At 41.8% G+C, this 12,709-nt stretch overlaps 1 protein-coding gene across 2 annotated transcripts in view; it reads left to right on the top strand.

Annotated features, from left to right (window-relative positions):
- prkx (protein kinase X-linked) overlaps nucleotides 1-12,709 on the top strand; it is a 109,332-nt gene that overhangs the window by 4,059 nt on the left and 92,564 nt on the right. For both annotated transcript variants that reach the window (XM_034173541.1, XM_034173533.1), the window contains exon 2: nucleotides 6,334-6,502. In XM_034173541.1, the coding sequence (XP_034029432.1) occupies nucleotides 6,405-6,502 (98 nt within the window). In that variant the 5' untranslated portion in view covers nucleotides 6,334-6,404. The remainder of the gene's footprint in view (nucleotides 1-6,333; nucleotides 6,503-12,709) is intronic.

Genomic DNA, 12,709 nt, shown 5'->3' with positions numbered 1-12,709 from the left:
TATAATAATGGCACATATCAGAATTAAGACAACACATATACATTTGACATTGTTTATGTGCACTAAACTTGAAACAGTCCGTTTTCTGAATTGAGGCGATGTGAGTGTGTGGTAGCCACAACAACATGTAGTCGCGCCGCCGCCAGCTTGGGGGGAACAGGGACTTACCACAGCCAAAACTGCACATCCCCCGGAGGTGAAAAGGAGTGCCGTGAGCAGGGGCCGGGATGGGGTGTGTGATGGGGGTAGGAGGGGGTGTAGGGGGGAGGTGGTGCATGCTTTCAGTCTGTGTACATGTGTGAGTCAGTTTCTGTCCGTGTGTGCTGGAGTTAGAGAAGATAAGGAAGCAGCCAAATGTTCACCAAGGCCATAGAAATTCTTCTGGAGGAAAACAACGGGGCATTTTGTCCTTCAGAGGCTGATAAGCCTGCCATATTTATGGTTGAGCAGTGAAAAACACTTTTATAGCTTCACATGAACAACCAGAACCAAATTATGAATATTCCCTGGTCTCCAACATCTTCCTTTACAAGGCGTGCATTTGCTCCGAGATGTTATCCATTTTGCGTCTGAGTTCAAGGGTTAACGCAGTCTGAGACTATATCACCTTGCCCAACTCATTAATCATGACGGACAGGTGAGGGGTTGTGGTTCTGGTGACAACCGTCTTCCCAATTTTCCGGTAGGTCAGGGCATCACATAAGCCGATAAGTGCCAGCTCCCCTACAATGAATCCAAATATAAATAAATTCTCGACGTCTTCCACAGAGTAGCCCCAGATTGCATTTCAGAGCTTATAGAATTCAAACATTTTCGTGCGGGAGGTGTTGGGGGGTAATTTTGGGTTTCATCCTTTTTGGTTTTTCACCACTTTCATCCCTGAATATGTCAATCGTGAGTCACTTTGTGGATTAAAGTAGCTAACTGGGACTCCTGTCTTGGTCGGAGAAAGAAACGAGAATCGTTCTCCGTTCTGTTCAGACAGCTCCAAACACTGCGCGGCTCTCTGCTGAGTCAAGTTAGAACGATAGAGTCCAGTCGGAATTAATAAATTCAAAGCGAAACACTGTTTAAATCAAATGGCACCTCTTTTCCAATGTTGTAATACAAACAAACTGCAGTCGATCAAAATGTTATTTCCTCCCAAAACGAGACGTCCTGCGCTGACGTGCAGCAGCCGGCTGGGCTCAGCTCAGAGGTATGGAGAGACATTCATGCCATAATGTCTGAAAGGAAATGCTTTTGACAAAAACTACAGATTTTATTTATGTCCAGAGATCAAGGATCAAGTGACCATTTTGTTGACATAGAAAACCTGTAAAGCCTACTTTTAGTACACAGAAAATTCACAAGAGGTTTCGATAAGGGAATCTATAAGGAATCGGATCGATAAGCGGAATTGATAATGACATCGATATCGATTAAAATCTTACCAATACCCATCCCTATCCATCACCCTGGCTGCCTGTCTCGCTCTGCCCCAGGATGAGCTCTGGCTGTTCTGTGTGGGTAGGCCTGCTGTCGCAGTTCGATCGATATCCCACCAAGTCGTCAGTCCTCCCTCGGTTAGGTGTCACTCCGAAAAGTACCTGAAAATAAGGTCCTCCCAGCATGGTAATGGGAGAATCATTCAGGGCTGTGAAATTCCGCGGATTTCATCATGGGGAGGAGGCGGAGGGGTGTTAGTGTTTTAGTCTGTTATCGTGATCGTCACTGAGTTTTTTAAATGTCTCTCGGAAAGTATTCTTTTTTTTACAACATCGTGCAAGTTTTATAAGACTGCTTACACTGATCTATGTGTTACAGATAAAAATCAGTGTCCTCGGATCTGCGGATTTCGATGAGAATAAAGCCTGGCTGTTGCGACAGTTGTCGTAAAGCGAGACTGGTTGGTTGCTGCGGAGATGCTGTCTCCTGCGCAAAGCTAAAGCTAAATGTAGCATGTGGACATCGCAAACCTTTAGAGCTCTAAAGTTTTTAAAAGAAGAATTGTGCAGCATGTCTCTGTCATGGACCGACATTGGACAGAGAGAAGATGGTGAGAAAGATTGTTTGAAAGTCTGATAAGGACAAGCACTGGTACCACAGTCTCTTATACAAAGACACTGGTAGCGTGTTTTTGAAAACATGGCTGTGATTGGTCCATCTGATACGTCGGCCGCTATTGGCTATCACGCCATGCTCTGTGATTGGCTGTGGCGTAACCGCCGAAAATGTAAGTTGGTTCCACTCCTCCAGAGACTGTGGTACCAGTGCCACATTGTAAACAAAGGCTGCAGCCAATCAGAGAGCGGCGTGTCTCAGCCAATCAGCAAAATGTCAGAATCCTGACTAAAAGTCACATGACCAAATAACCCGATACTGACTCCTTTGCATTGGCTGGAGGAGTGGAACCAACTTAGATAAGGACAAGACTCTGTGGAATTGTCGCTTGCTTCATCAACACACTTGAAAGATAAAAGAAACGGGAAAAGTGAACTGTGCCGTCAGGAAACACAGTAAGAATTTTTCTCTCTCTTTTCCACACACTGGAAAATAAAGATTGTGCTGTTCAAACAGGATTTTAGAAAAGATTATGTGACTTTTTTTATTATTAATCTCGACTTTCTTTCATTGGGGAAAAAGACTGTGGCTTTGAGTGGTTTTACTGGAATTTACACAAGAATATGTGGCTTTTTTACTATAAGGTATGTTATTGATATTTTACCACGATTTTCAAAATATTCTCCAAGCTTTAGCTGTGGTTTTTGAAATGCTGTAACAGGCTTTTCAGGCTTCATTAATTTCATGTAGTTTGATGCATAATTTGGTTTACAGTTAAAAGGAAAATCATTCCAGGTCCTACTTCCACGTTATATTTTGTTATTTCAGCATTATCATTGACGGTTCAAATGAAATGTTGAATACAGGGTCATTTAAATATGCACTAATTTTTTGTTCCAGGAGATGCTGATAAATTAATTTGGTTTCTGGGATCCCACAAGGCCCGAGACCCCAGCTCCTGGGGGCCTTTGCCCCCCAGACCCCCTGCAATTTTTCCTCGGATTTCACAATTTTCATTTCACAGCCTTGATCATTCTACTTCTGTTTTTTAAAGCTTTTTCGTGGTTCTATAGACACAAATCCAAGATGGAGATCGCTCAACTTTTTTTCGAGTTGTGGAAACAGCCAGAGTGTGACGTAGCAATCTCCACCCCCTTGCTGCTTTCGAAGCAAAATGTCTGACATCACTTGATGTGTTGGGAGTCATTGATGCGTCAGACTGACGCCTTCAATGTGAAAGGCCCTTTACTCTGTAACTAAAGCCTCTTTCACACTGGCGTATTCGTACAGCCGCGTATTGCGGCATTGTGTTTCATTTAAATAAATACACCCGAAATGCGCGTGTACTCAGCCTTTTCCATGTTCGTAGATCTGCTTACAGCTGTGTGTTCGCTTTTTAATGTGTGCACACAGTCGCATGTAGCTCTTGCCACTAAAAAAACAGTTCACTCCTGCCGGCTGTGCAGAACACATCACTGCACTTGTAAAACAATGGACTGTATCATGAGGGTTTTACAGTTGAATTACTGCCACGTATGTAGCCAAAGCTGTTATTTTCTGCCTCTGTGGAAGTGCGCTCTGTTCTCTACTGCACGGTGTGGTGCGTCTCAGAAACAGAGTAATTTGTCTTGGTGGATCATTTTCATTGTGTACAGATGCTGAGTCTGGCTGTGGTAAAGGCTGCCGTGAATGAAGCACTGTGACTCAAACTTTTAAAGCTCCGGTTGCTCCGATCAGGTCCGCTTATTTGATCAGACCTGATCAATCAGGTCGTCTGATGATCACACCATCAAGCTGCAATGAGGCTTTTATTTTAAAGTCACAGTGCTTATTGTTTGATCAGAGAGACACACACACATACACACAGAGAGAGAGAGAGACCTGCTGTTTCTGGATTTCTGAGTTGAGGTTCGATCGACGGTGGCAGCACTTTTTCATGGACAACCACCTGTAAGTTGCTCTCCTTTTACAGCACAAGATTTCCTGGATTACTTTGAGAAGAAAATAGAAGACATCAGGTTAAACATATCCGGCATGCCTTAACCCAGCCACTACACCCTGCTATTGAGGTGGGCGCCATTACTGAGGTATTACCTAGATTTACAGAATTTGATAGTATCTCACTAGGCATGTGACAAAACTTGTAATGTCAACAAAAAGCACAACCTGTTTTTTTCATCCTATACCAACAAAGCTGTTTAAGGAACTGTGGCCCACTCTTTGGCCGACTGTACTGGAAATTATTAATCTTTCTTTAACTTCTGGATCTGTTCCTAAATGTTTCAAATCTGCAGTGACTAAACCATTACTTAAGAAACCTAATCTTGACCCTAGTGTATTGAAAAACTATCGGCCGATATCAAAGCTATCATTTTGCTCTAAAATTCTAGAAAAAGTGGTGTCACGGCAGCTTGTAGACTATCTTACTGAGAATAATCTCTTTGAGCCACTGCAGTCTGCTTTTAGAAAATATCGTTCCACAGAGACAGCTCTCAATAAAGGGTGAATGATCTTCTGCTTACGATGGATTTGGACACCACTACGGTTCTGTTTCTGTTAGATCTCAGTGCTGCATTTGATACAGTGGATCATCATATTCTACTTGATAGGCTGGAAAATTATTTTAGGATTACTGGGAGTGCCCTTGCATGGCTGACATCATATTTGACCAGTTGTCAGTGTGTTTTGTGCAGTAACACTACCTCTAACCTTAGTGACATGAAATTTTGGGTTCCACAAGTCTGTCTTAGGCCCCCTGCTTTTCTCCCTTTATATAGCACCCCTTGGGCACATATTTCGGCATTTTGGGATTACCTTTCTTGTATATTCGTCCGTGAATTGTTCTGTGAACTGTTCTGTAATTTATGTTTGTAGCATGGCCCAAGCAGAGGGTCACCTTTTTGAGTCTGGTCTGCTTGAGGTTTCTTCCTCAGAGGGAGTTTTTTTCTTACCACTGTTGCTCTGGGGGTTGGTAAGGTTAGACCTTACCTGTGTGAAGCGCCTTGAGTCAACTCTGTTGTGATTTGGCGCTATATAAATGAAAATAAATTGAAATTGAAAATCCCCTGTTCTGAGCACATACACATCCATCAGCTGTTCTGAGCACACACAGGCGCTGCAGCTGCGTGATTCTGTTCTCCAGCTGATTCCTTTGGATTCACGCACTCGGTTTTTGGTTGTGTACAGAAACACCGTGTTGCACAGACTTGCATGCAGTAACGCTGTGCTGCACAGACCTGTTTAAAACTGTGTCCAGTGCTCTACACTGAAGAAAATTAAACATGTTTAATTTTTTCCGTCCTACGCGTGTAGCTTTCAACATACTGCTGCGTAGGGAGCAAAAACTCGATGTAGAGCTGCTAAACTCAGCGTAGATGGTACGTCACAATAAGCAGCTCTACGAATACGCCAGTGTGAAAGGGGCTTCACTTGTTTTATCTTATCCCTTTTACATGTCATGTGGCTACAGCAGATCTGACAAATCCCAGTAGGTTTTTAGTTTGGATAAACTCGCATCACCATCTCAAGCACCACTGGCTATGCTTGCTTCTTTCAAAGCCACTTCACCCCCCCCCCCCCCCCCCCCCCCCCCACACACACACACACATACACACACACACAGTTTTGATGCTTTGAACATCAACACATCATGTCTACATGTATAAGTGCCACATGTCAGGTATTTCCTTTAATTGGGTAGGCATACCTAATGAAGTGGCCAGAGTGCATCTTGCCACCCCCCCCCTTTTGTATCATTATTACACAATCTGTTGCTCTCCAAGCCTGCCTTGGCTGGCAGCAGATTTATTGTTGCCATTGGTTCATTTGTATCACTCTGCTCCATCTAGACAAAATTAGTTTCTCAGGATGTGGTGTTTTTTGTTGTTGTTGTTGTTGTTGTTGTTTTCTTTCCCTTTGTCTCCCCTGTCATTGACTCAGTTGTGTAAGGTGAAGGAGAAGTAATGTGATTGTTGAAAGGATGATTTATTATTTGTCACAGTCTCTGATGTATTTTCCAAACTCATCCATTTGAATTACACTGCTTTATCTCCCTGAGCCAAAAAATACTTTGTGCTGATCATTGTTTGTTTCTTTGTGTTTTTGTTTTTTTTTTGTTTTTTTTTTGGGGGGGGGGGGGGGGGGGTCTGACTGATGTATTTTTATTTGTTTATTTTATTTTATTTTTTTATTATTGCTAGCTTTTAATTCACATGATCTGATCACAACTGCACACCGTGGATGTCATGCTGTGTAATCAAGAGCACCTCTTTCTCATGCTGTCTGCCTCAGGCACGGGGACATTTGGTCGAGTCTTCCTGGTGAAGGACAAGAAGGTCAGGGCCTTTTATGCCCTCAAGCAGATGAAGATTGCCGATGTCATTCGACTGAAGCAAGAGCAGCACGTTCACAATGAGAAGGAGGTGCTGACAGAAGTCAGCCACCCGTTCCTTATCCGACTGTGAGTGTGTACCCCTGGCCTTTCCACACACATTAAAGAAATAGAATAAACTCAGTCTATAGTTTCTGTTTTAGAAAGTTTTACTCAGGTGCGCACAAGTCCTGTCCCTAACATCTGTTTCGACAAGTTTATTTTTAAAAGTGCCGATTGACAGGCTACATTCTAAAACGTGGAATCTGACTAAACCAAGGACCTGCCTTATAATCAGGCAGGCCATTGCTTTTCACTGACCAAAGTGATTTCTGTTTTTTGAGGATTTAAGGGTTGGTGAGATTCAAATTCTTGAACATTGCAGACCCGATAATAAAATCCAAGGGCACATCGTGCTCCAATCAGCACTGTCTTTTAATAAATTATATTCCAGAATATGAATCATTACTTCCAACTCTTTAACTTCTGCGAGTCCTGATGTATCTGATAAAAATAAAATTAGCCATACAGGATCTGAAAAATACTCACAGGGCTATTTTTAGCCATAAACGTGACATATCCTCAGGTGCTGTCTGAAGGTCACTCCACGTGTGCCCACTTCTTGACTTGCACCAGTAAACACAGTCAGTCTGGGTTGTTTTTTTGTCTCCAAATGCAATATGGTTTTAATATGCCTTTAATTTGGCTTTCAATCAAATTCTTGTATTTTGCGATTAACATATGTCCATCTCAACCTCTTTATAACCTGCAGTGTATTCATGAAAAAACAAAACAAAAACATTGCATACGTCTCAGTAAGACTGAATAATCATGATGACGTACTGTGACAGTGGTGTCTCTCATTTCACTCCTACTGTGTTTGCATATAGGGCCATGTAGAATTGTTGTTGTTGTTTTAAGAATTTTCTCCTGGCCACATGAAAGGAAAGGATAACATCTGTGGTTAGAGCCCTGTTTTGAAGACCATTCTCGCACTGTGCTGGCCTTCACTTCTGTCGATTGTCCAAGATGCTCTAAAAAAAAAACCTCTCACTCTCAAACTATTATTTTGGACAATCTGTCAACCTAATAAGCACCATTGGTTGTTTAACGCCTGGTTCACACAGCAAGACAATTATGCCGATTTCTGACCCGTTCTTCCCCTTCCGACAATCTTAAGGACGCCCCAACTATTGTGATCGTCCTAAAGATAATCTTATCAAATATTCCTGCCATGTGTGGTGCGTTAAGAGCACTGTAGTCTGCTCGGAAGGACGTCAGGACCACAAATTGGGGGATATTCAACATGTTGGATTGCCTTGGCCCGATATCCCAGCATGTGTGTTGTCCCCCCCCCCCGACCACAAACGAGCACACAGCCTACTGAATGGGACATCTAGCCAATCAGAAAACGAGGTGACGGACGCACAGAGCAGAATCCAAAATCAAAACGGCTGTTATGGCACACCAGAAAGTCCGGTGGTTGCGCTGTTTCCACTCCTTTGAAGAACACCTTTTCTTTTTCCTTTTGTATTTTTTTTTCTCTGTTAGAAATAGTCCACAAACTATTACTCTGAAGTCGCGTTTAATCTCGAGAGGTTTTGCGAGATTTCCTGTCTGACCTAGGAATGTTTGTGTGTGGTGTGTTGTCTTTAACCTGTGGCTGCACACTACATACTGTATGTCCAAAACTGTTAGATCTATGATTTTTTTTTTTTTTTTTTTAATCTCCGTGTGTGTGGTCTCTCAGGTATTGGAAACCTACAGACAATTTTAAAATCTTGCTGTGTGAACCAGGCATTAGTACATCCCCATAAAACAGATTTTAACCATTTTGATGTATTCACAGTCAAAGTATACAGAAAACACAGATGTCACTCTGTACAACGTTCTGTTTTTCCCCATTCATTTCAAGAGAGCATCTCGAGAGGAGTGGTCTGAGATGTCATCAAATTCCACATTCAGTTCATTTGACATTTTATTTACTAGTGGTATGCATTTTAAGTTATTATTTCCCCATTTTATTATGTTGGCTCTGTTATGAACTTCAGGCTGTTTCCTAACCAGGGCGTGTTGTCTTCTGCTCTCTTTGTCAGTAAAACTGGATGACTCATAGAGTAGTCATCTTATAGGCATATAAGGCATATATGACTTCAGTTTACTCATCCACATTTTTTACAATGTTTTGGTGTGAAGTCTAAAGATGAGTCATGCCCATCAACCGTTTCCAGAAGGTGTCACGTAGGTCATAGTTTTAGACAGAAATTAAGCTTTTGGATGTCAAAAAAAAATCAGGGTGTCTAAAATTTTAGGCCTGAAGCTTGGCGGCGGGGGTTGTGGGGGAGGGGAGACACCCCCCTTCCCCACAGGGGGATCTGGGGAGCCTCCCCCAGGAAAATTTTGTAGTCCAGTCCACGCTATAGAATCGTCACATTCGCTGCCCCAGGAAAAGTTAATGAGGAAATAATTTTTACAAGATTCATCTTCCGATGTGAAACGGAGGACGAATCTCGTTTCTTGCCCACAACAAGACAAGATTTCTGACTTTAATCAGCTGAAAGTCATAATTGACATCTTTAGATGGCTTTGACAGAGGTTGATGAATAAATTGCAGACCCGCTGCTTCTGGACCCATAATCAACATAGAGACATGTTCATTTTCCTGCTACACACCCTCGAAAACAACATAACAGCCCAATTACAGTGTAACTTTTTATGTAGTAGTGTAACGGGTGGTTACTCTGTTATAATGCTAGCAAGATCTATGCATTATACACATTTTCAACAGCTTTGAGCAAGCAGTCCACTATTTTTCAGCCGTCTTTTTCAGAAATTCACCATCCAAATGACAGCTGGATGGCTTGTTGCCTCAATCACAAACATAGGTCATATTTTAGGAGACACTGCTTGAGAGTCAAAAACTGCAGCTTGTAATCTAGTTTGAAAGTAAGAAATATTCAAGAGTTTAGATAACAAATACATATTAGTTAAGGGTTTGTTGATCATACAAAGAGTTATAATGAAGTCCTGCTCATCCTATTGAGATATCCAATAATCCTTTGCGCATGCCAGAGAGGCGCTGCTGTCAAAACATGGAGAAACTACATGAGGACAATTGCAAATGAACATTATTCTACCAAAATGTAAATTTTCATGCCTTTTATAAGAGACTGCATGCATGAGACCCCTGAAAACATGCTAAAACAAATATTCTATGTGTACTTCGTTCAACCGGCGTAGAATTTCATAAACCCGAACCGAATTTCAGACATCTTATTTATATTACTCTGGAACAAGCAGTGTTAAGGACAATAAGCAGATCAACCAAATCTTTTCTTTGTCAAAAATAAATCACTGCAGTCAATACCAGACTTAAAAATAAATAAATAAATAAATAAAAAATTCTAAGTATGCCAGGGTTCTAGTTAGGATAAAATTTTAGTGTAGTGGTAATGTCGAGGGAGCGAAGCGACTAAGGGGGGGAGATGATGCGGAAGGGGAGCAGCTTTTGAAAATTTAAGCTACAAATTGGCCATTCTAGGGGTACCCAAAGGGGAAAAGCCAGGTCCGACAGCCCAAGTCCCTTCATCATGTCCAGAAGGCTGGGGAAGTTTGAGTGGGCAATCTCATTCTGGGTTAGCCAGTACATGGCCCTCAGTGAGCCAGTCAGAGTCCATGCACATTTTTAAGTTGAGACTTAAAACCTATTTTTAATTCTCTTTCTTATGAGTAGTTTTTAGTTTGTTTTATTCTTTTACTTCTGTTTTTAATTAGGTATTTGAATTTTTTTTATTTATTTATTTATTTTAATTTTTTATGTTGAACTGTTCTGTGTGAGGCACCTTGAGACGCTTTTGTTGTAATTTGGTGCTTTATACGCTGATTAAATTGAAATTTAACATTTTATTGAGTCTTAAATAAATATGAAATTGGTTACTGGATCCTTAGACTCTGAACATAATAAACTCTACATGGTGGCTCTTTGATCTCTGGACATAAACAGAAATAAAATCGTAGTTTTTGTCAAAAGCATTTCCTTTCAGACATTATTATTGGCATGAATGTCTTTCCATATCTGAGCTGAGCTCGACAGCTCACTGCGCTGCATGTCAGGTTCATAAAGAATGCAGGACGTCTCTTTTTGGGAGAAAAAACGTTTTAGTCGATTGTAGTTTGTCTGTATTGCAACGTTTGTAAGAGGTGTCATTTTATTTAATGCGGCAATTTGTTTTGAAGCTATTAATTCCGAGCGGACTCTGTCGCAGCAGAGAGCCGCGCAGCGTTTGGAGCTGTACCAACAGAACGGAGGACGATTCTCGTTTCTTGACTGCAACAAGACAAGAGTACCAGTTAGTGACTTTAATACACACAAAAGTGACACATGATATTTTAATGGCTTTGAGAGGGGTTAAGAAGCGAGCTTACCGCTTCTGAAGAGCAGCGAATCAAAGAGCCACAAGCCATTGAATCGAAGCATTGCTTCATTGATTCACGCTTCAAACTGGAGTCGCGCTGCAGAAACGGTTGACTACAGACCAGTTACGCTGTATTAAAAATAAGCGTAACGGTCCAAAATTATAGCGTTACGGGCCGTAACGCAAGCTTGCGCTAGCTAGAACCCTGGTATGCTACAGTGTCTCCTTTGGATCACTTTTGCTAGTACCAAGCCCAGATAAAGGAGGAGGGTTGGAAATGTGACATGAAAAAAACAAAAAAAAACAAAAGAAAAAACAACAGTCGACAGGTTACTACCCTTTTAAATTAATCTTATTCGTAAAGAGAGCGGCCTCAACTTTATCTAAATTCTGGGTCTTTTAGTGAAGTGAAGGCGATCACCTTAGTATTTCTTCTTTCTTTTTTTTTCTTGTTGCTTAATGCTGACAAATTACACTGAACTAAAGAATTAATTTATTTATTCGGCACACAATAAAGACAGTAACAAAACATAAAAAGAACAATGTATAGAGAACCTGTGTGGCTGAAAGGGTGAAGGCAGAAGCAAAGCTTATAAATATCTTCCCTTTATATCATGAAAAATTAAAGAAATTTTTTTATATATACATATATATATATATATATATATACATATACACGAGGTCTGTTAGAAAAGTATCCGACCTTATTATTTTTTTCAAAAACTTATGGATTTGAATCACATGTGATTACATCAGACATGCTTGAACCCTCGTGGGCATGTGAGAGTTTTTTCACGCCTGTCGGTTATGTCATTCGCCTGTGGGCAGTCTTTGAGTGAGGAGTGGCCCAGCCTCTCGTCGTTTTTTTCATTGTTTACGAATGGCTCAGAGACTGCTGCTTTATTTAATAAAAAATTTTTCAAAAGCTGTAAGGCACAACTATGTGGACACCATTCGATAAATTCAGCTGGTTTTTGGTGAACATTTTAACGGCTGATGAGAGATTTTGGTGTGTAAGTGTCGCGTTAAGGACGGCCCGCGGCGTCGTCTCGCTGTTTCAAGCTGAAAACTTCCACATTTCAGGCTCTGTTCACCCAGGTCGTCGTCAGAGAACAGAAGTTTCAGAAGAAGTCGGCATGAGGAGTTTATGCAGACATTCCACTGTTAAGAGATTTTGTAATGAAAGAACGTGTGGGTAGATTTGCATGTCGGGCCGGACTCGACCGTGGGGGGTCGCGACAGGAAAAACACCTCCATTGGAAACCTTAACAGACAAGTTAGAACATGCCCAGCTGTTAAACAATTTCTCAGATACTCACTTGTTGAAAGCCATCAAAAGCCGCCTGAATTTTACAAATCGTTTTCAACACGGAGGTGTTTTTCCTGTCGCGGCGCAGACGGATTTGCGGCGTCGTCACGGAACCGACTCGGCGAATTTGCCCGCACGTTCTTTCATTACAAAATCTCCTTTAACAGTGGAATGTCCACATAAACTCCTCATGCCGACTTCTTCTGAAACTTCTCTGTTCTCTGACGACGTCCTGGATGAACACAGCCTTAAATTAGGATGTTTTCAGCTCGAAACAGCCAGACAGACGCCACCTCCGACCGCGCCGCGCCGGTCTGCTTTGTGAGCTGTCCTTAAAGCGAAAGAAACTCCACAACCTCTCATCAGCCGTTAAACCTTTCACCGAAAACCAGCAGAATTTCTCGAATAGTGTCCACTCAGATATCCCTCACAGGTCCTGAAAAAATTTGATAAAGCAACGCGCGCTGTCTCCAGCAGCGTCTCAGACAAAGGATTTCAGCCGAGAGGGCTGGACCAGTGCTCACTCAAAGCCTGCCCACAAGCGAATGACGTCACCGGCACACGTGAAAAAAC

This window comes from Thalassophryne amazonica, chromosome 1 (genome assembly GCF_902500255.1).
Source record: "Thalassophryne amazonica chromosome 1, fThaAma1.1, whole genome shotgun sequence".
NCBI lineage: Eukaryota > Metazoa > Chordata > Actinopteri > Batrachoidiformes > Batrachoididae > Thalassophryne > Thalassophryne amazonica.
Note: the sequence above shows the minus strand (reverse complement) of the source record. Positions and strands in the feature narration are given on the sequence as shown.